The sequence below is a fragment of the Cariama cristata genome, unplaced genomic scaffold (genome assembly GCF_000690535.1).
Source record: "Cariama cristata isolate BGI_N322 unplaced genomic scaffold, ASM69053v1 scaffold30413, whole genome shotgun sequence".
NCBI lineage: Eukaryota > Metazoa > Chordata > Aves > Cariamiformes > Cariamidae > Cariama > Cariama cristata.
The window spans coordinates 1-21,462 of NW_009610617.1; the positions used below are offsets into that span (position 1 = coordinate 1).

A 21,462-nucleotide genomic window follows, 5' to 3' on the forward strand; every position below is an offset into this window, starting at 1 on the left:
GGTGAGCCCCCTGCTGGGGTCAGCCCGACCCTGGCCAGGAGGGTTTGGGCGGGGTGGGGGCTTTTGGAGGTCTGAGGGGCCGAGGGCAGGCACTGAAGCCGTGCGAACCTGCCCTGCTGGTTGTGCCTTGTGCCCTTTTCACCCTCCCCGATTACTGTTCTGCCCTTTGCTTTAGTTGCACCTGGAGGGAATATAGATTTTTTTTTCCCCTCATTTCCAATAAATTCCGGTTATTTTCTTTATTACTACATAAGCACTTCTCATGGCTTTTTTCGGGGGAAGGAAGTGGGACGTGAGGAGGAAGGAAGTGAAGATAACTTGTTCTCCTAGTTTTGTTACAGCCATTTATTCACTATTAGCTGTGTTGAACCTAAGTAAACAGGAACGTGGAGGTACCGGGCAGCTAGCAGCTCTTCATCTGTCGCTTCACATCAGCTTGAGGCTTCTCTTCTGGGAGTTTGTTTCTTGTCACCTTGTCGTTGTACGGAGGGGCCTGGATGTAAGCGAAGCAGGATGCTTCCAAAGGCCTCCCTGCACCTTGTCAGTTCCTCAAGCATAGGCTATCTCCATTTGTCCTTGGGTCCCTCTAGGGCTTGTAAGTTTATAGAGCCCCTCACAGCTCTTTATCTGCAGGATTTTGGGCACAGAATCCCCTGTGACCCCAGGAGCTTTGTAACAAAACCCTTCTATGACAGTACCTGAGAAACAGATGGTGTAGCTTCACAAGCTGAAAGGAGGGGAGCCCTAGAGGTGTTCCCAAAGCTTGGTGTTGCTCCAGTTGTCTCATTGCCCCACTTGAGGACAGGGCTGAGCTGGGGCCTGTGGGGCTGTCACTGAGCCCACCATCTCTCATGTCTTCTGCCTTGAGCTGGCAGTCCTGAGGCCCCCACAGCTCTCTTGCTAATTGCATTTTGTAGTTGAGGAGCAGAAACCACATTCAGAAGGGGGCTGCGTGGTTCAAGAAGTATGGTCTGGCCATTCTTGGCATAAGTTGCAGCAGAATGAAAAAGGGAAGTATGCTATTATTCACAGAGATCATCCAGCTGGGTTATTTGTGTAGACTCTGTAAGACCCTTATCTTTTCTCAGCAGTCACTGCAACTCTTAAGAGCCTTACAGATAAAGGCATTCAAAGGTTGAGAATCCTTCATCTTTGGGTTGTGGTGTTGCTCCCCCCACCCCCAGGAAGCTGCTGCATGGGAGCTGCTGTCAAGGTGGAGGTAGATTGGGAGTTTGCATAAGAAGTTTGTTTAAGTGTGAATCCCAGTATCATGGTGAATTAACCTTATTAATCTGTGTTTACTGGTGCTAACAACATCCCACCTTCCACTTACCTAGCAAATTAACAGTGTATTTTCTTGGTCAACCAAGGTAAGACTGCTGTGGGAAAGACATACCCTAGCATGAGAGGCAGAAACCCTTTCTGGCTGCGTAGATAGAGAGGCCTGTGTTCCCCATGGAGGATTGGGTGGGATAAGAAGGATGAAACCAGCACAAACCACACAACTTGCACAGAAAACCTAAAAGCAAAGGGCCAAGCTGGGTATCTGTCACTGGTTTTTCAGTGAGCTCAGACACCTGAGAACTGTAGAGATACGGTAAATTAAAGGAACCTTGCTCTGCCCCAGGTGGTTAAAGACTTAATGTAGGACAGCTGCTAGGTGCTTGGGAGATGCAGTTGTATAACAGGCTGATTCTCACCTGCTGCCAGTCAGAAAGCCCTTGGCCCTGCTCCTACACCGCCACAAGCTACCAATGCCTATGGCCATGTGGGAAATAGCCCCTGTCACCAGTGATACAACCTGCAGTGTGACTCTATGCTCTCTGTAAGTCAAATTACTTGATGTGCTTGCTCTGTGCAGAATCTGTAACCAAAAACCTCTCTGTACTCTGTATCCTCTTGGTTCTGCTTATTGTATGCACGTTACATTGGTGAGCTGATCTCCTGTCTGTCTGTTACACAGCACTGTCCCACTGCTGCTTGAGAAGTCTTTCTTTTCTAGAGCCACACCTGAACTGTACGTACTAAACCCAGACACAGCATCTGGGTGGACCTCTGCATCTCATACTTTTGATGTGGCAGAAAATTTTCATCGCTGTGAAATTTCAAGGCAAAATGGAAGTGCTGCTCCGGTTTTCAATGCATAGTCTCTGAAGCATAAAATAAATATCTCGCCTACAATGTGAGAGGGTTAATTACCATTGGATTTCAGAGGGAATGAAATAGCCGAGCTGTTATGGGTGTATATTTTGCTGATTTCCAGTTCCTCAGCTGCCCTCATATTTTTCAGTCTATATGCTCAGTTAAACATTTGCTCCCAAGACATTAAACAGATGACTTTTTTCACATACTTACAATATGATGTCACATAGTTCAGTGAATTTCTACATGATTCCAAGAAAGCCGGGATGTCAGGCTAACCCCACAACATCTGCTGTGGTCCAGGGTAGTCATCTATGGTTGAACAATATGCATCCAATAGGGGGGGCATACTTTAACCCTTGGCTACCAGCTCTCGTGGTATACATAAATCCTACCCTTTCTCTATCCTATTTGCAATGCAAAATATTTTATTTCTGCCTTTGTAGTTGCAAAGAGTGAAGAATGAATATTGCAGAGAATATGGCAATGTCAGGCTTAAGCTTTTTTAGCTTTTACTTCAACTGCACTCTCTGATCTGCCCCCTCCCCCCAGGAATTATTTTACACTATACGTATGACTTCTTGTAACGCTGAAACCTGTACTCCATTACTGGATATTTCTTGGTGACTAGTGGTTTTTTTTTCTTTGAACATGACTGATGTTTTTGGGCACTGCATTTTTTTTTTGGCTATCCAACCTGAGATAACTAGCCTTATTTTTTTGATCTTGCAAGTGGTCCACATGTTAAAGACTCAGCTGGCAGTAAATTTAGACCAGTAATCTTATTTTTTGAAGTGCCAGTTATTCTCATGGATATTTTCAGTTTTCTTCCTAAATAGCTCCCAACTAAAACATTTGGGGTTTGATGCTATTTGATCAATTGCAGTATTCTACAGACTGAAACTTCTATTTTATTTTTTTTCCCCTACAGATAAAGGGATATTTATTATCCAAAGTGAAGACTCCAATTTGTGCATTAAAGTGGACACAGTTGGCCTTGTTCTGGAAGACTGTGGTCAGCTCTCAAAAGACATGTTATGGAAATGGGTATCCAATCGCCGTCTTTTCAACATAGGCAGAAGTACCTGTCTGGGACTGAACATCAGTAGACCAGAACAGCCATTAAGTATGCTTGAATGTGATTCAACTCAATACTCGTTATGGTGGAATTGTGATGGAAAAGCATTAGTTGGTGTATCAGAGTACAAATTAGCTGTGGAAAACAGCAAACGCATTGTGGCCAAAAAAAAATCTACTTATCAGTGGAAACAGTACATGTCCTATGATGAAGACCTTTGTGAACACCCATTTCAAGGTAAAAATAATTTTTTTCACTGAAATGTAGATGGGAAGAGTTTTCAAAAGTTCTTCTGAAGCAAGGTCAGGTGCTTACGATCCCTTCCAGACTCTGTTGTGGTTTGAGACTCGAAGTTTGGTTTTTTTCACTTGCAATGGTTGAGGTGAGCATACCACACAATTGATTTTTTCCCTTATCTGTTATACGGACCCAAAAAAGCACCGGTATCCTTGTAAACCAGGAAATGTTCATTTCAAATCCTCTGTAAAATAAAAAGGGGAAATAAGGATTTGCTGTTGCCTGTCCTGCAGCTTTCATTATCAGATAAACCGAAAGAGAGATAACAAAGGATTTGGAATTCTCGTCACTGAAAATTAGTCTGTGATCGCAGCATGCACGAACTGAATGTTTGCAACGTTCAGCACCTGGACTCTGAACGTGCCAAACTTTGGGGCAGAGATCAAGCTTTTGATTAATCCTGCAGTACAGCTAGTGAAGGCGTAGCAATGTATGTCAAGACCCAGGTCTGCAAACCTGAACAGTTTGCCAGGTATAAGGACTAAGATAAACCCACTGACTACAAACAGCAACAGACAGACTGTACCTTGACCCCTTCCTCAGCATTTCTGCAGAAAGACAGACCTAATGTTTGCACAGTGTGTCTCAGACTGGAGATGTTGATTCTCCCCATTTGAACTGGGTGTTTGGGTTGCAGATCTGGTCTTGTTGGTTTCATCTATAGGTGTAGTTGGGCTTGGCCTCTGCTCTCACCAAAGTCCTTCATTTGAGACCTGTAATAACTGGGAAAGCACTATAGCATCCAACCTCTTCTTTAAAACCTAGTGGAGTTTATACTTAAGACCGGACAGAAAATATTTTAACCCATAAAAAGACTTGCACATTTGCTATGTACGCATAGTGAGATGAAAGTAGACCTAGTTCAGCCCTAGTACTGCAACATCTGGGAGAAAAGGATCGGCCTTAGGCAGGCACTTCTAGCCTAGTTTCATGCCCAAAGTAATTAATTGTGTTGGCAAAATTTCCTTCACCTGCAGTTTCTATTTTCCTCCTTCTACCTTAGCTTATGCACATGCAGGTGCAAGCAAGCCTGTTAGTCCACCAGGTTAGGGGGGGCATCTCTACCTTCAGAGAAGAAATGTATATGACTGTGGTGAGAGGTCTATAGCTGTCGATTTTTGTTTCTTGCCAGGACTGAGAGAACCCTTTGCACCTCTGTAGCTAGCAGCATGGTAGCGGGCAGACAGAGAAGCAATCCTGATATTTTTGTTTTTAACTGATGTTCTTTGTATCGTTTGTTTTAAAGGCTTTAAAGGGAATTTACAATGTGTAAACTGCTTTTTTTATATGTGCGCAGCCAGCCATTAACTCTGGAAGCCTCTAGGAACCTGGCAGTATGTACTGATTCTGTAGTTGAAGGACTTTGATCTTTAGGCTATCAACACGGGATCTTTGACAAACAATTTCATTCTATATGTGATTGTGGTTCTTTGACCTTTTGTAGAAGTCCTGAGGTTCAGGAGGCATTCCCTGAGGTAAAGCTTTTACAGCTTTCCATTGCACTGGATTCTCTCAATATTTTGATACTCAAAGTACAATAGGAAAATATTTTAAGTATTTTAGAAGACATTAATTGAGTGTGATAACAGATCTATGTGACATCAGTTCTTTAGCTAGATTACTATTCCTCATGGTATAAAAACTTATTTTTAAAAGTTTGTTTAATATTCCTTTGTCTTCACATTTCCTTTCCCATAGAATGACAAAGAGAATGGAAAAAACATTAGAAATCCACTTTATAAAGAGCAGGAGGAGTAGGGGAAATAATGCTAAATTGTTCATCTGTCATAGACTAACAAAAAATAAGAGTTTGCATCTGAGCATGTACTGATTCTGCTAACTTGTTTTATGTAGTTCTGAAATGTAAGTGCAGATTTTGTATGTTAATTGTTCAGATTTTGTTTGTTTTTTTTTTTATTGTAGTAAGTTACAAGAATGTGCCTTGTTTCATGGGGACAAATTTCATAAACTATTATTTCCAAATTCTGTTCACTGAAGTTATGCTGCTCATACTTGTAATGCTGTGTTACCAATTATAAATTAAAATTAGAAAATAACTTTAGACATTTTATTTTTATCATTGCTGCTAAAAACGGGAATAATGAAATATGGGGGCAAAGAAATTTCTGTGCTCTGCATTCTTTTAATCTCTGTGTTTTGTTTATTCCAGAAACGTACACCTTGCTGGGAAATTCTTTTGGTTTCCCATGCATTTTTCCATTTAAATATAACAACAAGTGGTATTATGAGTGTACCAGAGATGGAAGAGAATTTGACTGGTGTGCCACAACAACTCACTATGAACAGGATGAAAAATGGGGGTTTTGCCCGAATGCTGGTAAGATGTTGCTTGTCTTCCCTCTCCCCCCATGAGTATCTTTGCTCTTTAGCAGTAATTCTAGGATGCACTCTGTTTTAGATTACTTCCGTTCTGTTAGGGGGGAATATCTCTTTAAAAGATGCAGAAGAAAACTTTAGAAGATCTTATCATATTGTATCATGTCTGGCCTTTCGAGCCCCAAGTCCTCATCACAAAAGCAAAACTACAGGGAGTGAGCAAAAGGATGTTATTCTGCGCAGTCCATTGACCTTACCCTGCAGCTAAACCTCTCTCGCCTCTGTCCCGGTGATACATAGGGAGCTTCTCAGAAGCGTGTAAAGTGAGGGTTACTCTTGCAAAGTCACGTTCTGCTTTTGGCTGCATTACATCTTGCACATTCATTTTCTTTTGTGCACTACGTGGGCATGTCTTGGGCCTAGAACACTTGGAAGCAATAGGTATAAAAATACTTGCTATCGGAAAGATTTTGGATGTATAATCTTCATTAGTATTTCAGCTTCTTGCATAAATAAGCAAAATAGTATCTTCTATCAGCAGAAGTGGTTTGGAAAAACCCTCCAAGCTACGTTTCAGATCTCTGTTCCAAAGTGTCTTAAAAACAGCTGCAAATGTGTCTTTGTAATGAGGATTTCTGGGCAACCATTATAATAGATGGTATTTTCAGCCTTGCTTATACTTTGTAATTATGGTAAGTTTATTCTCTTAAGTACAAGACAGAAGGAGATCCAATGACTGCTCCTCCACAAGTTGGGTGAGGTGTTCATAGTTTGAATATTTCAACATTCAGCTTTAGGAAGAAATGGTCAGCTGGTATAAATTAAAATGTAGCTCTATTGGCTTCATGAGAGCTGTGAAAATCACTACCAGCTGCAGATCAGCTCTCAAGTATTTTATCAACCATAAGAAATATGGAGTAACACTTCATTCTGTTAGTGCCCTATTTCCATGTGTTCTTTAACAAAGGAACACGAAAGGAGTTCATAATCGTGCTTCCTTTGGGATGCCACTGTCACTAATTAATTGAATTGTCCAAGGTGTTATATTTCTGATTAGTTTGTAGTCTTGGGCTGTTGGTGACGAGTCTGTTTTTGAGCAGAGGGCAGCTGTGACAATTTTTGGGAGAAGAACCCCAACACCCACCTTTGCTATCAGTTCAACCTTGCGTCTGTGCTGACCTGGCGTGAGGCACGGGCTGCCTGTCAGCTGCAAGGAGGGGACCTGCTGAGCATCACCGACCTTGAAGAGCAGAACTACATAAGTAACTTAAGCAGTGAGTAGACATTTCTCTGGGGACCTTCTAGGAAACCTGTAGTTAGATTTTTCTCTTTACCTCTGAAAAACGGGCAAGGTTTGGAGCTTAATACTCTGTGTGATGTCTTTCCCACTGCTGCTTGGAAGGCTTCGTCACATAACACACCTCAGTAGAGCTGTTTGAAAGAAGCAAGGGTGAAGGTAAGTTACCACCTTAATAACCTGAGTGCAGAAGCATTGGTATGTGTTATGTGAGGGTATTAATTGTCTTCATTCTCGCTTCCCACAGAGTCTCTCATTCATTCTTGCAGGGGTGGTTATGGAGTGTGTTTGTTTTCTTTGGAGAATTATACAAATACTTACCTTCTCTGCAATGTACCCTGGTGTACTTTTCTCCTGTTAAGTTTTCTTTGCAAGCTGGACTTCACCAAACGTGAATGACGAGAACATTTGTGCAGGCTTGAAGTAAATGTCCTGTGTGGGGGAAAAATGCCAGCTCTGTTTTCATAAATGGATGGTATTCCTTCTCTGATAAGCCTTTTGCTTTTCCCTGTGCAGCAAGCATTTCAGACAAATTTTGCAAAGCCTTCTGACAACATGGCTTTCGTGGGTATTTCAGCGTGCGTGGAGAGGACCGAGCGGAGGAATGGGTGGTAGAGCTGTGGTCCGAAAGGCTGCCAAAGGCTGCCTCAGATTTCTTGCCCATTGCTTCCCATTATTGCTGATTTTCAATTGCAGGATATAAGCTAACAGGAAGTTTTTAGAATTGTTTCATGAGCTTTTTGATATGCCTGTGGGCTGTAAAGGGACTGAAGGTTGTTTGGTTTACAGAAAGCTGAAACAGGCTAGCGTTTATGTAGCAGCTGCTTGTTCTAGATTTAACTTCTAAGGTCAGCAACAACTTCTGCAGGAAGGGTTTGCGGGATGAGTAGCTTTTGAAGGATGCCGACTTCTGAGTTTATTCCTTTTCATCCCTGTGTTGATTAACAAAGTAACAGACTTTTTCTAAGGACAGAAAAACCAGCCTGAACTTTCTGGAGACTGATTTGAAGTTTTGGTTTATTCCTATTGTAACAAATCAGGACAGCAGAGCTATACCTGTAGATACTTCAAAACATGGGGAAAGCATGAAGTATTTGTTTTTCTGTTTCAGGGCAGTTAAATGCCACAGAGGTGATGCTGTGGACAGGCCTGAATCGCCTGGAGGAAGATGCTGGCTGGCAGTGGTCAGATGGAGCACCGCTGGTGTTTGTGAACTGGAGAGCAAGTACTTGATGTTCCTCTTGGATATGTTATAGCAGTGTAATTATATGCTCTCTGTAACTGCAGCTTGATACAAGACTGCCATTCCTACAACTATGCTTGAAAAGTGAATTAAGTGAACAAGTGTACCTTTTTTTTTTTTTGTAGAAATATTTATTGATATTCATGGACTAAAAGCCCCTTCTAGGGATGTAGTATCAATTGAGATGGATCTGTTCAAAACGTTAATGATCTAGCCCTTTCGTCATTTAATTTTAAAGGTGTTTTTAAGATTCCAGCTGCATGTTTAAAAGCTACGCTCTAACTGGTTTCGTGGAGGAAAGGAGTTTCAATTTGTTTACATTAACATGCTGTAACTAACATTAGCATGTTAACATGAGCTTTGTGACTTGGTTTGCGACGTTTTGAGGTCTGCCTACCAGCAGATGTAACAGACACTAGAGCTTATTGCAGCCTCTCATCCCATAGCAGCAACCAAGGAGGGATTGTCACACGTGTATAAGTCATGGTCAATGTTTAGCTGTCCATAGTATTGGTGTAATAATACTAGAAGTTTGGGTGTGCAGGGATGTTTATACATTCATTCAATAAGATGCAGAGAGCCTTACGCCACCATTTTGTAAAAACTGATTTTCTGTAATTTTGTGCTTCTCAAAAATGTGTTTGCAGAGGTCTCTGATAACCGTTTTAAGGAAAATCATTGTGCAGTGATTAATTCAAAATTGAAGTACGGCTGGCAAAGTTACTTATGTGACTCTGGATTGCCTTTTGTATGCAAAAAATATTTAAATAAGACAGAGCATGAAAGATTGGGTAAGTCTCTCAATGTTACTGTATCGTATTTGTGGGTGTGGAAGGAGAACAAGAGGAATCCACCTGAATGTCAAGTCAGCAGAACACAGTCTTAGCTGGACTAAATGTATGGGTTTCCTAGTTTAAGCTGAACACAGTTTACTTTAACTGATGTAATAACGCTCTCTTCTGTTTAAATATGGTCCTGGAAAGCATGTTGAGAGTCTTAAAACTAACAAATAATTTTAATATAAATAGCATTTAATTGGTTCCTTACACGATCAGAAGCTTACGGAATACTCAGTCTCTTTATATTACAATAGAGCAACGCTTTTGAGTTTAAAAATAGGTTTTCAGCTTTGAATGGAATTAACCAGTGGCCCACAGAGAAGGAAGTTGTATAAATGCAGTTCAAAATTTGCAGTTATTTTTATGGCATGCTGTACTTTTGATACACAAAAAAAAAATATACATATATTTTTTTTAAAGTGTTTATATAATGAGTATAGGATATATAGTACATCGAATGCCTCAGAGTCCTATTCTGTGGGAAAGTTAAACACGGAATTGAGTTTATTAGAACATTATTTTTTGTTTTGATAAGAACAGCTTACATAGGTTCAACTTCTTCCTGATAACTTAAAAGAAGTTTCCCTGCTTGTTTCAGATAATGAGAAAGGACTTACCCAAACGTTTTGTAGGTAATGCACCTGAAAAAGCTTTAGCTGTCTTTGAATCGGGTTCAGAGGTAATAAGGGAGATACAACATGTTTTAAACTGAATTAACAGATCCATTAGTGTGTTTGCACTAGTCCAGCAGCCCAAATAGAATCATAAAATGAAGTGGGAGAAATTTCAGTTTGTTTGGTGGGGTTATGTTCCATAGAGCATGTGTTTTGGTCTCCTTAAGTTATCTTGGACAACTCTGTTTTCAGCATTTGAAGATAAAAAAATAGCTCTGAATGTGTTATGAACATAGCATAACCTTGGCAATTCTATCTAATATACATGAACTTTGTATGCTTAATTAAAAGACACATGGAAGTATTATGCCACTCGTTGTGACGCTGGCTGGTACCCACACAATCGCAACTGCTACAGACTTCATAAAGAGGAGAAGAGCTGGAACGATGCTTTTATTTCATGCCAAAGTGACAATAGCGGGCTCATTAGTATATCCTCCATGGCAGATGCAGAGCTGCTCCTTAACTTGCTTGAAAGCGGTGAGTTTTGGGAGTTATTTTAAAGTGTGCAGTGTTTTTTGAAGTGTTTTGTGATGCTCTTTTGTGCAGCCCTTTAACATTGTTAGCCACTTAAGCACTATGTTACATGGCAGACCCAAACGATGTTTACGAAAAAGGGAAGCATGATGCATGCTCCTTCTAGGAGTCTTAAACATGTATAGCATCACCTTCTCCAATAACCATACTTAAAAAAATGAATCAACGAAGTAAACACAGTGAGGCCACAGTAAGCGTGTTAGCTTTTGTCCTTTCCTGTTCTTGGCTGGTTCCTTGCAAAGTGTTGCAAAATATTCGGTGATCATCCTTATGCAAGAATTGTGCTTAGAAGCAGTAACAATTCAGAGTATCTTTTACTTTCAAGCTGCCCTTGTCCACACTGCAAAGTTGCTGCTGCTAGTATCTTGGCAGAGTCCCTTTTGATGGCAGCAGGGTGTATCAAAGGAGTTCTGCTAGTCGACATTGTCCTAAGAGGTAGCATAATTACACAGGGAAATTAATGAACAAAAGCTCTTTGGTATTTGTTGTCATAACAGCAGCAAGGAAAAGTGGGTATTTTGTGCTTCCAGCTGACATCAGTGTGCTGGCAGAGCTGCACAGTTTGGCCGTGAGTTTAAGCTTCCCAGAGCTGGGGCACCGCGACATGTGTTATCAACTCTGTCCCATCAGCTGTGGTTGCCGGATGGTGTGTTACGCTGGATTTACTGGACATTGTCTCCCTTTATCATCCCTCCTGCCACCCATCCTCTTTGCTGTCTTGTCTGTCTTTCTCTTAGGAGATTAACCACTGTATCATCTTCCTCACCTCTATTAACACTCGCCATAGATATCAAATACCATTGTTTCCAGAGATGCTGTAATGGATAGATGTAATTGTTCTCAGCTTGTGTTCAGCTTCAAAGTCTGCTGCTTCTATTTCAGACCTGCTTCAGGCTTCTCTTCAGAAGGGCTTACATGCTTGAAAGCCTGTTTACTTTTTCTGGCTGCAGTAGCTGGTCAAGTAAGACATGACATCAAACCGCAAGCCTTGTCTTTCCTATATTTGGCAGCCACTGTGCCTACAACTGTGCTGTCACTGGAACTTATCACTCAGAGAAACCTAAAGCTGAGTGTGCCATGGAAGATTATAAGAAGAAATCTTTCCCTTCCATGTCAGGCTTTCTGCCCCGTGCACTTCAAAAAAGTGCATATGCTCTTGATTTGTATTTTTCAGGATTTCAAACCATAGTACCGCATATGTTGATCTATTTTTGAAACAATTTAATCCTCAAGGGCAGTAGCATATTATCTCATCAGTAAGGTTTCCTAAAGTTTATGCAGCTTTTTTTTTTTTTTCCCTGAAAGAAGGTAATTCTTGTGAAAATCCCATGAATAATTTTTAATGGTGGTGTTAATGCCTATTGTTCCTGTAACATCATTTCTTCACCATTAAAATCTAAAGTCACTTACTCTTTTACAGAAAATGTAACTGAAACATGGATTGGGTTATACAGTAATAGCACTCCTGCTGTTTTTGAGTGGTCAGATAGCACCCCAGTAAAATTCTCCAGCTGGCACAGCCAAGAACCTAACACCTTTCAAAGAACAGGACAACTCTGTGTTTCAGCACAAGGACCTGTAAGTTTCCTTTTCTTTTTCAAAGAATTAGGCAGACACTTTTATTTTAGCTGATAATAATTTATTTTCTCACTGTGTGTACTTTTTTAAACCATGACATGTAGTATGACTTTGGTTTTTGAGTCCTAATAGATTCATGTTGTCATAAATGCAATGTAGCCTTTAGAAACCACTATGTTTTACAGTGCTGATGCACAGAAAATTAATCATAGATTTTGAGCTTGTGTTCAATAAAAAGTGTTACATACATAAAGCTTTCCAAATGGAAGAGAACAAATATGAGTAGGTATTTTGATAAAGACAAAGTAATTTAAAATCCAAGTAGAGTATATCATAATTTATGATGCATCAGTTCTGGTCTTTAAAGCTTCAAATTCATGTTTTGAAAAACTATCAGCTGTACCTATTTTATTTTGCTGTCAATATTTATAAATTTTATGTAGCCTCTTTCAAGAACAGATAGTAGTCTAGATCTACATAAAGTTATAGAAGTTGACAGACGTAAAATTGACCCCAACTCAGTCAGGTGTTTTAAAACTGGGAGTAACGTTGAAATAACACTATGTCCTGTGTTACTGGTATTCATGGCACTGTCAATCTTTTTGTAATTTGGTCATGAATGTACTTTACTTTTACAATTAACGGTACTTAAATTCGCTAATACATGACTTATGTAAGTAGCGCTGTAATTCATTATTTTTTGTAAAGTATGTTTTGTCTGCATGTGAGAACTGTGTCAAAAAGAGTTTCTGTTGTCTTTCCTATAATGGGTCCAGGTTGCAATCTTTAACTCATGGGAAAGCCAAGACAATTACAATGACCTGGAAAAGTAGGTTCCCATTGGAAACAGAAAATAGGACTTTGTTAAAATTGTGGGGTTTAGATACACAAACCCATATTTTACTCAGTTTACAAGTGTAAACAAACAAATGAAAATGTAAAATACAAAGGAAAAATAGGTTCAAAATAAAATTCTTCACGTATTGTCTTTGGTACATGTCCAGCATGTGTAGATGTCTGAAAATTATATTATACAGACTTTGTAATATCTTGAGTAAGGACTGTTCAAATATAAAGATTAGTCTTGCAACGAACTATAGTATATAGGAAGAAAGTTCCTATCTGTTCTGAAAAATAAGTGCTCTGGTATGGCCATAGTGTGTGTTAGATGCATTACATCCCAAAGTGTGATTCAAAGAGAAAAACCCTTTTGTATGATTGATTTGAAAAGTCCTGCTGACAGTGATGGTAGAAATAAATGGTCCATCTAAGGATAAACAAATGAATAGAGTGAGAAAAATTACTTGATTTTACTGAAAAGTTAAAATAGGGGGAGGGAGTGTAATCTAATGTGTGTATAGATATGAATGAGAATATGAGTGTGTACAGAATATACTTCTTTTTATCCCTTAGCAGGGACATTGGAAGGTTAAAAAATGTGAAGACAGATCTTTCTACATTTGCAAAAAAGCAGGGGAATTTATTCCTGAGCTGGAATCAAGTTGTCCAGAGGTAAGGAGTGATTTTTTTGTTCGTTTTAGAGCCTTACTATTAAAATAGAATTATATAGGAAACATCTAAATGTAGCTACAGAACATATGGATGTAAATAGATAGATAATTTTAATTTTTTATATTAAAGACATGCATGTTTTGCTAGGAAAAATCTCATTGTTTGCCTTAAAAGTACGTAAACTAAATGTTAATGCAAGATTAAAAGCTTTCCAAAGATGCTTTTTATGGCTTGTTGTATTGTCAGCGGTTGTGACCCAAGTTCCTATTTCTTTCTAGATCAAAAGTGAAAACCCTTTTGTCCACCATCTGTGCAAATAATGGCTGTTATATGATGCCTCATCCCACACATGGTTTTCATACATTGAAATGGAATGTCAGGGTGAAAAACAATCAGTTTCATTGACACGGAGAGTGAACTCTTCCACTCCTACATTAGCATTCCTTTTGCTTTCAAACACAAATGGGAAGGAGCACAGCTATCTAAATAGAACATTGCAACAGGTTTTCAGGTTTTTAGGCTCTGCATTCTGGTAGAATGTAACGTGTTAAAGTATGATTTTATTTGCCTTCGGTTCCTTTTCACTGTGTGAAAAGGGCAAACTTGTAGACTTTGTGTTTTATTCAAAACTCTGGAGTTTTGTGAACCTCTTTTTCTATCAACAAAATTCTCTCTTCTCTAACTTGCTTTACTCTCTAGCTCTTTGTATTCCTTTTTTGATTTCCTGTCCTTTTTCTTGAGAAGTCAAGAAACACAACCAGTTCAGTTGAATTATAAGAAGGTTGAAGCTGAACTGTTTGAAGTCGGTTGCAGTCTTTCCCCAGACGTACAGTGGTGAGATCCAGCACTCTGATCGTACCATTATGGAAGCAGAAGTTACTGCTTGGTTCCGGCTTAACATTTCCAAAAGTTTAGGGTAACTGCATTCATTCCATTTGGACCAATGTATTTCATCACTCAAGAATTCTGTGTGTTATTAGTGTAAGAAAGGTTTGCCACAGTGCTGACCATGTGAAAAATGTGCAGAACATCAAGACTTCCAGTTGCAGTCAGATGCTTGACAGTGCTTCAACTTCTAGTACCTCACAGGATCGAGACTCAAGAGATTGAGTCACTGGTCATAGGTAGTTTGGTCTGCTCTGGCAAACTTCCTACTCAGGATAAATTTCTGCTTGTTGATGTTTCACACCCTGTAAAAACATATGCTGAACCCTGTTATAGTCCCTTGGTTTCAACAGATTCTTTTCTTTCTAATGTGAAAAAAGTTGTATTCATTTAATCAAAAGAAGTCAGTAGTAAGCTTACTCAAAGCTACATTTGATTTCAGACATTTTGTCTTGACAACTCACTTTCTTTTAACATTCAGTGTATGTGTTGTTGCTAGTTATTGGCCTGATTTTCTGGGGTTAAGTCTTTATTTCATCCAGATTTACCACTTTTTTTTGTCCCTTTTTTTTGTTGCTGACTTACCTTAAATGTACAGAATATCTATTGACGTTTCTCACATTTGATCTTTTGCTTCGTTAACCTCGTACTGTCATTCATGTTGGATTGCTAGTAGATTCTCAGGGAGCTTTGGCCTCAGGCACAGTTGTTTGCTTTTCTAAAGCTTTATAGTCTTACGTGTTATTACTGAGCTTTCATCTCATGTTGATTTTACGGCTAGTGCATCAGATGAACCAGCCTTTAACGTTTTCTGTGGTTCTGCTGATTGCAGTTTTTGCAATATGTCCATATCAAGTTACCAGAAACCTGAGCTCTTTTTTTCCTACACTTCTGTCATCCTAAGACATAAAAAGTGCTAAGCACTTTCTTCCCTTAGCAGGTCAACTATTCTTTTTTTCCTAGTCAGCAGGCTATTACTGAGAATAAATAATTACCTTTGCAAAGGTCAAATTCTCTGGGCAGTTTTCCCCAACACTGAAATAACAGTTTTAAACATTTTCTTTCAAACAGCTTTTGAAACAGGTTGTGGAGCTGTCAGCTGCTTGTTCTGTGTTCAGGACTGACTGTATTTGTACTGGTGACTTTCTCCGGTCCTCTATACTTTAATTAGTGCATCAAAAAATAACAGTATAGTTCTAAATCAAACATTTCTCTTTGTGGCTGTTGCAACAGTAGAGAATTGTACTTTTAAGAAGAGAATTGCTACTAAGGCTACAAAACCTCGTAAAGAGCAGAAGGGCAGCTGCTCAGAATAAGGGTCTGTTCAGCCTCGTGTTCTGCCTCCCACAGGTGGCTGCAAGCGATGTTTGGGGAAGAGCAGGACAGGGCAAGTACAGATAATGCTTCCCCCAGTTTTCCCTTGACCCCCATCCATTCAGGGGATTTCCTGAGCCTTTTAAGATCCGTGTATCTACCAGCCCACATTGGGTATCCCCTCCAAGTGCTTGTCTGGTTTCCCCTTAAACTCATGCAAACTCTTTGCATTCACAACACTACTTAGTGAGGAAATCCATACATCTACTACCTTTTGAAAGAAAAAGTGCCACCTTCTTTCCATGTGGAATCTTCCTTCTGCTAGCTTAGCTTTGTTTGTTGTCTCCAAGGTCTTGTACTGAAGTAGTTGCCTGCCTTCATGGCACTCACCATTTTGTAGACCTGTGTCATACCCTCCCTAAGGCATCTCCTTTTCCAGGCTGAAGAGTCCCAGCCTGCTCAGTTACTGCTTATGTGGAAGCAGTTCCATACATTTCGTCATCCTGGGTGCCCTTCTCTTCTAATATCCTTTTTTGAGATTGGGAGTCAGAACTCCAAAAAATGGCAAAAAGTTAATTTAAAAGGACCAGGTAACCTTCTCTGTTCTTTCCTTCCTCAGAATTCGTAAGGTTCAATTTGACTTTTTGACTAAGGTGATGTTCCATGGAACTTAACTATCATAACCCCCAAATCTCATCCCTTCACAGTGGGAATGCAATAGCTGTCCCTCACTTCATACATGAAATGATTGGGGGGTGCAGGGGAGGTCCCCACGTGCATCACTTCATATCTGTCTGTACAGAATGCCATCTGCCATTTTATTGACCAATTACTCTGCCTTTTAAGTTTGGAATTTCTCAATCTGTGCTTGCGCTCAATGCAAGCTTACCAGCCTCTAGTTACTACACAATTTTGTTATTTTTTTTAAAGCCAACATTAATGTCAAATTACTTTCCTCCAGTCTTCAGGCACCAGGAAAGCTTTAAGAGGAAGGTTATGCAGTGCTGTTTGCTCCAGATTAAAATTTCCAAGAGGCTAGGATGATTATATTTGCCTCATTTGAACCAGCGCGTTTATCACTCAAGAATTCAAGTTGAAGGAAACCAGACATTCGCTGTTTCTTATCTGCATCCCCACAGAGGGTTTTTAGTCAGTACTTAGCCCTCTTCTAGCCCCAACTCCCTGAGTTTAAGTGCACATCAAAGTGAAAGCGGGGTTGCTGTGTCCCCCGCGGGACTGCCGAGATCCCGCTGGGTCCCTGGGCACTGCAGAGCCCTCAGCATCTGCCAACACATTTTTCCCATGGGGAAGTCCCAGCTCATTGGTACAGAGATAGGGAAGAGCTTCAACCCAGCTGTTTATTCTGTTTGCAAAGCCAACGTCTGAGCAATGCATCCGTATCCTTCAGGGGAAACCACAGAAATTGGTACTGCAGTTCGTTTTGCTTCTGTGCTTTTGTGCCATATGAAGGGCTGTGCCCAGCCATCTTCCAAGCACTGAAGGGAGATGGTAGTAAAAGGCGGCAGAGCTGTCAGCTACCCTGACAGCAAACAGACTCCTGACTAGAAGTGGAAATTTGCCTCCCCAGATTCAGCAGGGCTGAAGGATGCGCATAATACTTGATTGCTGTCCTGAATAGGTCTGCAGCATCTTCTTGTGCATTTTATTGTGCCTGACGATGGATAGCAGAAAAAGACCTTATCCGTTTCCCCCCTTTTTTTTTTTCTCCTTTTGCTGTGAACGTCACCATCAAGTGGTGTTTGATGGTGTCCATCTGGGTGCTGTGCTTGCTCCCTGTTGTGCTGCTTTGTGAGCTCCCCTGCAAGCAGCACCTCCCTCACGGAAGAGGCACAGCGAGATCAGCCAGTTCTCCTGTCTGCATGTGACTTCAAGATAAATTGGACAGAGATGGTTTATTATCTCTTTATTCTCTTGATTATTTAAAACACTCAAGCAGGAGGACCAGGCAGGTACGCTGCATGAACGCATAGAAGCAGAACTCACACCAGTCCTGGTAGTGTCTTCTGGACACTCAGAGATGAATACTAAGAAATAAAAGGTTTATAGTAATAAGAAATGAGGCAGGCTGATCACTGACTCAGTGTTCTGGCTTATCTGATAAACCATGAAAATGGGTCATTTTCATTCTGCATTATTAGAGTAGGGTGATTGTTAATTTAAATATTGAAATTTTTTTTTTTTCATTTGGAAGTTCTATTTGAAAATGAGAAAGGGAGCTGAGAAAAGGTAAATAACTAGAGTGCATTGCTGTATGAAAGACCGGCAATTTCTGGAATAAATATTTCTGTTTACAGTTGAGGACAAAGGGCAGCTCTAATTCTTTTTTGTAACGACATAACTGAATCTGACATGGCAGTGTTTACCCTGCACTTCAGGTATTAGGTATCAGCAATGAGTTACCACACGTGGAAACCAACAAGTGCTACTACGCACTTCGTGCAAAGAGCTGGCTGTCTGTGGGGCCTGGCGTACCTCCCCAAAATCAGCCAGTAAAACAATATTCAAAGTATAAAATTGAAACAAAAGTAGTATGCAGGGGCAGTGCCTTAACTGTTGCTCACATTTTTGTCATACCCATTAAAGATGTTACGGCGTGTGTGTGTATGAAGCCGGTTTTTGCACAACTTAAGGATTTAAACTTTAAATTTTTATTAAATTTAGCCATGTTTTCAGTGACCTTGAGAGTAACTACTCTTGAACCATGGTAGAAAGAAAAACGGCTATAGGGACGTCGGTGATGATCAGACAGAAAGTACAAAAGGAGATCAAGTTTTTAACGACTATATAATAATTAATAATCTATAAAACAATGTTCATTTCTTTTAAGGGATGGGAAAGACATGGTGGATATTGTTACAAAATCGACAGTACCTCTCGAAGTTTTGAACATGCTTCCAGTGGTTATTTCTGCCCATCTGCACTTGTGTCAGTAACAAACAGGTAGTTAATCCTATTAGACAGCCTGAAGATACCTCTAACAAGAGCTATTCTAACTTTATAAAGAGTTGCATGGCAAAAGATATTACCATTATGAAATAATATTTGTGTGAAAGGCGAGCGTAATTACTAACATTGGCTAAAATCAAAGGTGTGCTTTGCTTTATTTTTTAATTGAAAATAAATTTAGTAAAAAGCAATTGTTAGGCTAATAAACGCAAAAAGTGATTCTCACATGTGAGCATGCAGGAATCTAAACAAAATACTTTCTACAGAAGTATAACATCTTTAAGAAATTTATTAGTGTACTTGGAAACTATACTAAAAAATTAAAATATATTTAATTTTTGTAATCAAAATATATCAAATTTTAATCCAAATAGATTAATGTTTTATAAATGTTTCTATTTATGTATACATTTTACATTAGTTCTCAGCAAACAGGGGAAGAGAGTAAATGTTTGAAAACTTTAGAGGTCTGTCTTGCGTTGCTTTGTTCCTATTTACCTGTATTCCAGCTTCGGCAAAGGCTTTCTTCTCTGCAGATGTCCAGACGCTTGGGTTTTGTCTGCTCTCTTTGTGATTTACCCCATACGTTGGTTTCCCATTAAAGTTTATGACATTCTGATAGATATATTACAAACATACTCTAACCTCCACGTATTTATTGTAAAAAAACTCATAAGGAGGAAATCTCCCTCCCTTTAGGACGAGGGAAGTACTGTAAACACCAGGAATCAGATGAATGATAGCTAGAAATTTTAGGAAAACACAGGGTACCCCACAGAAGGATTTACATCAGTGGGAATTTGGCCTGCCAGGTGGTTTCAGGATTGTGCGGAGTGCACACAGCACCGTACTGCAGTACGACAGTAATCCTTATGGGGAGGATTAAAGACAAATTCTCACATCTGAGTGTTTGCAGCTCAAACATCACAGGGAGCTGAAGGCACGCTGCACATCACTGGAAGCACGTCTTCTGTCTTTTTCTGTGTATTTCTTTTAACGTGACTTTTGCTGGGTGTAGCCATCACTGTTTGTTATGTTAGTTCCCAGCTCCAGTGTTGGAGTGGCAGAGGAAGCTAATTGTTAGTTTAGCTTTTTCGGTTTTTTTAAAATTACTCCTGAATTCTGTTGTTCTGGTGTGAAAAATGCAAAAACTTTTCAATGTATTGATCCTGAAATGTTCATTAAAAAGTAGGTTGTAGAGGAAGGAGAGTTGATATAAAAAGAGAACACGCAGAGGAAATGAAAATTAAATAAAAGTGCTCAGTCACTCTCAGTGTTAGAGATACATTCAGTTTTTTATATTAATGTCATCCATATGGTATTTAGTCGTTCTTTTCACAATGTGTGAAACCAGGAACTCGTGTAAGTCTGTATCAAACTGGAAATTTACTTTGCTCTATATATTTTCATAGGAAGCTGATGAACTGTGCTTGTAAACTGAAGCATTTTTGTATAATGCTATACCAATTATATCTGAATAAATTATGTTTAAGTGACAAATGGGTTACTATATGCAACAATTATTACTTACAAAAAGGTGTAAATATCTCACATAACTTTATTAAAGAAATTAAAGAAAAAAAGTGATTCCTTCTGTAGTGAGATCGGCTAGTGCTTTCAGTCCTTCCGCTCTGGTTCCTTAGTGCTGGTTTGTGTGTCTGGTTCCAGTCGGACACTTCTGTGCAGAGCCTTTTCTTTTCTTTCTTCTGTAGCTTTTTCAGACCCTGCTCTTTTCTCCTTCATACAAGGAGTTTCTTACTTTTATTTGTGCATCATGAATATATTCTGTCTTTGCATATTGTAGTTCAAGCATTGAGTTTATAAGATCTTGATGTACTGTTTCTTTTACGTGCCCAAATGTTGGAAAACAAATAGGGAAAAATTGTGGTTTGTGCTACAGACTTGGGCCCAAAGTTCCCTACAGCATTCTATAAAGAAAATTAAGTACCTCTTATATATTTTTCTCTCACACATAATTTAAATCATTTCATAAGAGCTATTCACTGAAATACCAATTGATATATTTTATTCTAATAAACTTTTTGTCTTGATTATTTCATTAAGGTTTGAACAAGCTTTTATCAACAGCATGATCCGTAGCATGGTAAAATCTGAGGGAACTTATTTTTGGATAGGATTGCAAGACCTTAACAACACAGGAGAATACTTTTGGCTAAGTACAGCAGGAAAGAATCGCTCTGTGAGCTACACAAACTGGAACAAGTACCAACCACGTGAGTAACACGCTGATAAAAAAAGAAATGGCTTGGAGCGGGGCAGTGCGCTCTCTTCCCCTTGCCACCAGTGTCTTAGCAGGTCCTTTCCTCCCCGCCTGGTCAAAAGAGCGGAGAGATAAGCTCACATTTTCTATTGACTCTACAACTTCCTACCACGGACTGGGTTAGATGAGTTGGCAGTTGTGGAGAAGCCAGAGCTTCCTTCCCTTCTTTCCACCCGGGTGCTGTTACCGTCAGCTCCCTGGTTGTGGCAGGATGCCGGACATCGCTCTTCCCACCCTCCGGTGTGGCAGCGGGAAAATTAACAGCCACGCTCTCCTTGCAGACATAGCTAACCCCTGAATTTTTTCTTTTTCTGTGAGGTGTTTTTCATACGTTTCTTTATGGCCTTTTCAAGGAGGCCATCAGGGCTTCCTGAGACTCCCAGCAAAAGGTCCCAGAGAAGTAATGAATTTTCTTCAGTAATAGTCACAGTTTGTAATTTGCATTTTATATGTAAAAAAAGAGATACATTTAGATACATTT

The 21,462-nt window shown here is 39.7% G+C and overlaps 1 protein-coding gene across 1 annotated transcript in view; it reads left to right on the top strand.

Moving 5' to 3' along the window:
• The first annotated feature begins 3,081 nt into the window (after positions 1 to 3,081).
• The window catches only part of PLA2R1 (phospholipase A2 receptor 1, 180kDa), a 37,860-nt gene continuing 19,479 nt past the window's right edge, over positions 3,082 to 21,462 (top strand). The window contains exons 1-10 of the mRNA XM_009697942.1: positions 3,082 to 3,457; positions 5,688 to 5,855; positions 6,955 to 7,128; positions 8,263 to 8,376; positions 9,042 to 9,185; positions 10,199 to 10,387; positions 11,865 to 12,022; positions 13,436 to 13,534; positions 18,582 to 18,694; positions 20,765 to 20,934. Of these exons, the coding sequence (XP_009696244.1) occupies positions 3,175 to 3,457; positions 5,688 to 5,855; positions 6,955 to 7,128; positions 8,263 to 8,376; positions 9,042 to 9,185; positions 10,199 to 10,387; positions 11,865 to 12,022; positions 13,436 to 13,534; positions 18,582 to 18,694; positions 20,765 to 20,934 (1,612 nt within the window). The 5' untranslated portion in view covers positions 3,082 to 3,174. The remainder of the gene's footprint in view (positions 3,458 to 5,687; positions 5,856 to 6,954; positions 7,129 to 8,262; positions 8,377 to 9,041; positions 9,186 to 10,198; positions 10,388 to 11,864; positions 12,023 to 13,435; positions 13,535 to 18,581; positions 18,695 to 20,764; positions 20,935 to 21,462) is intronic.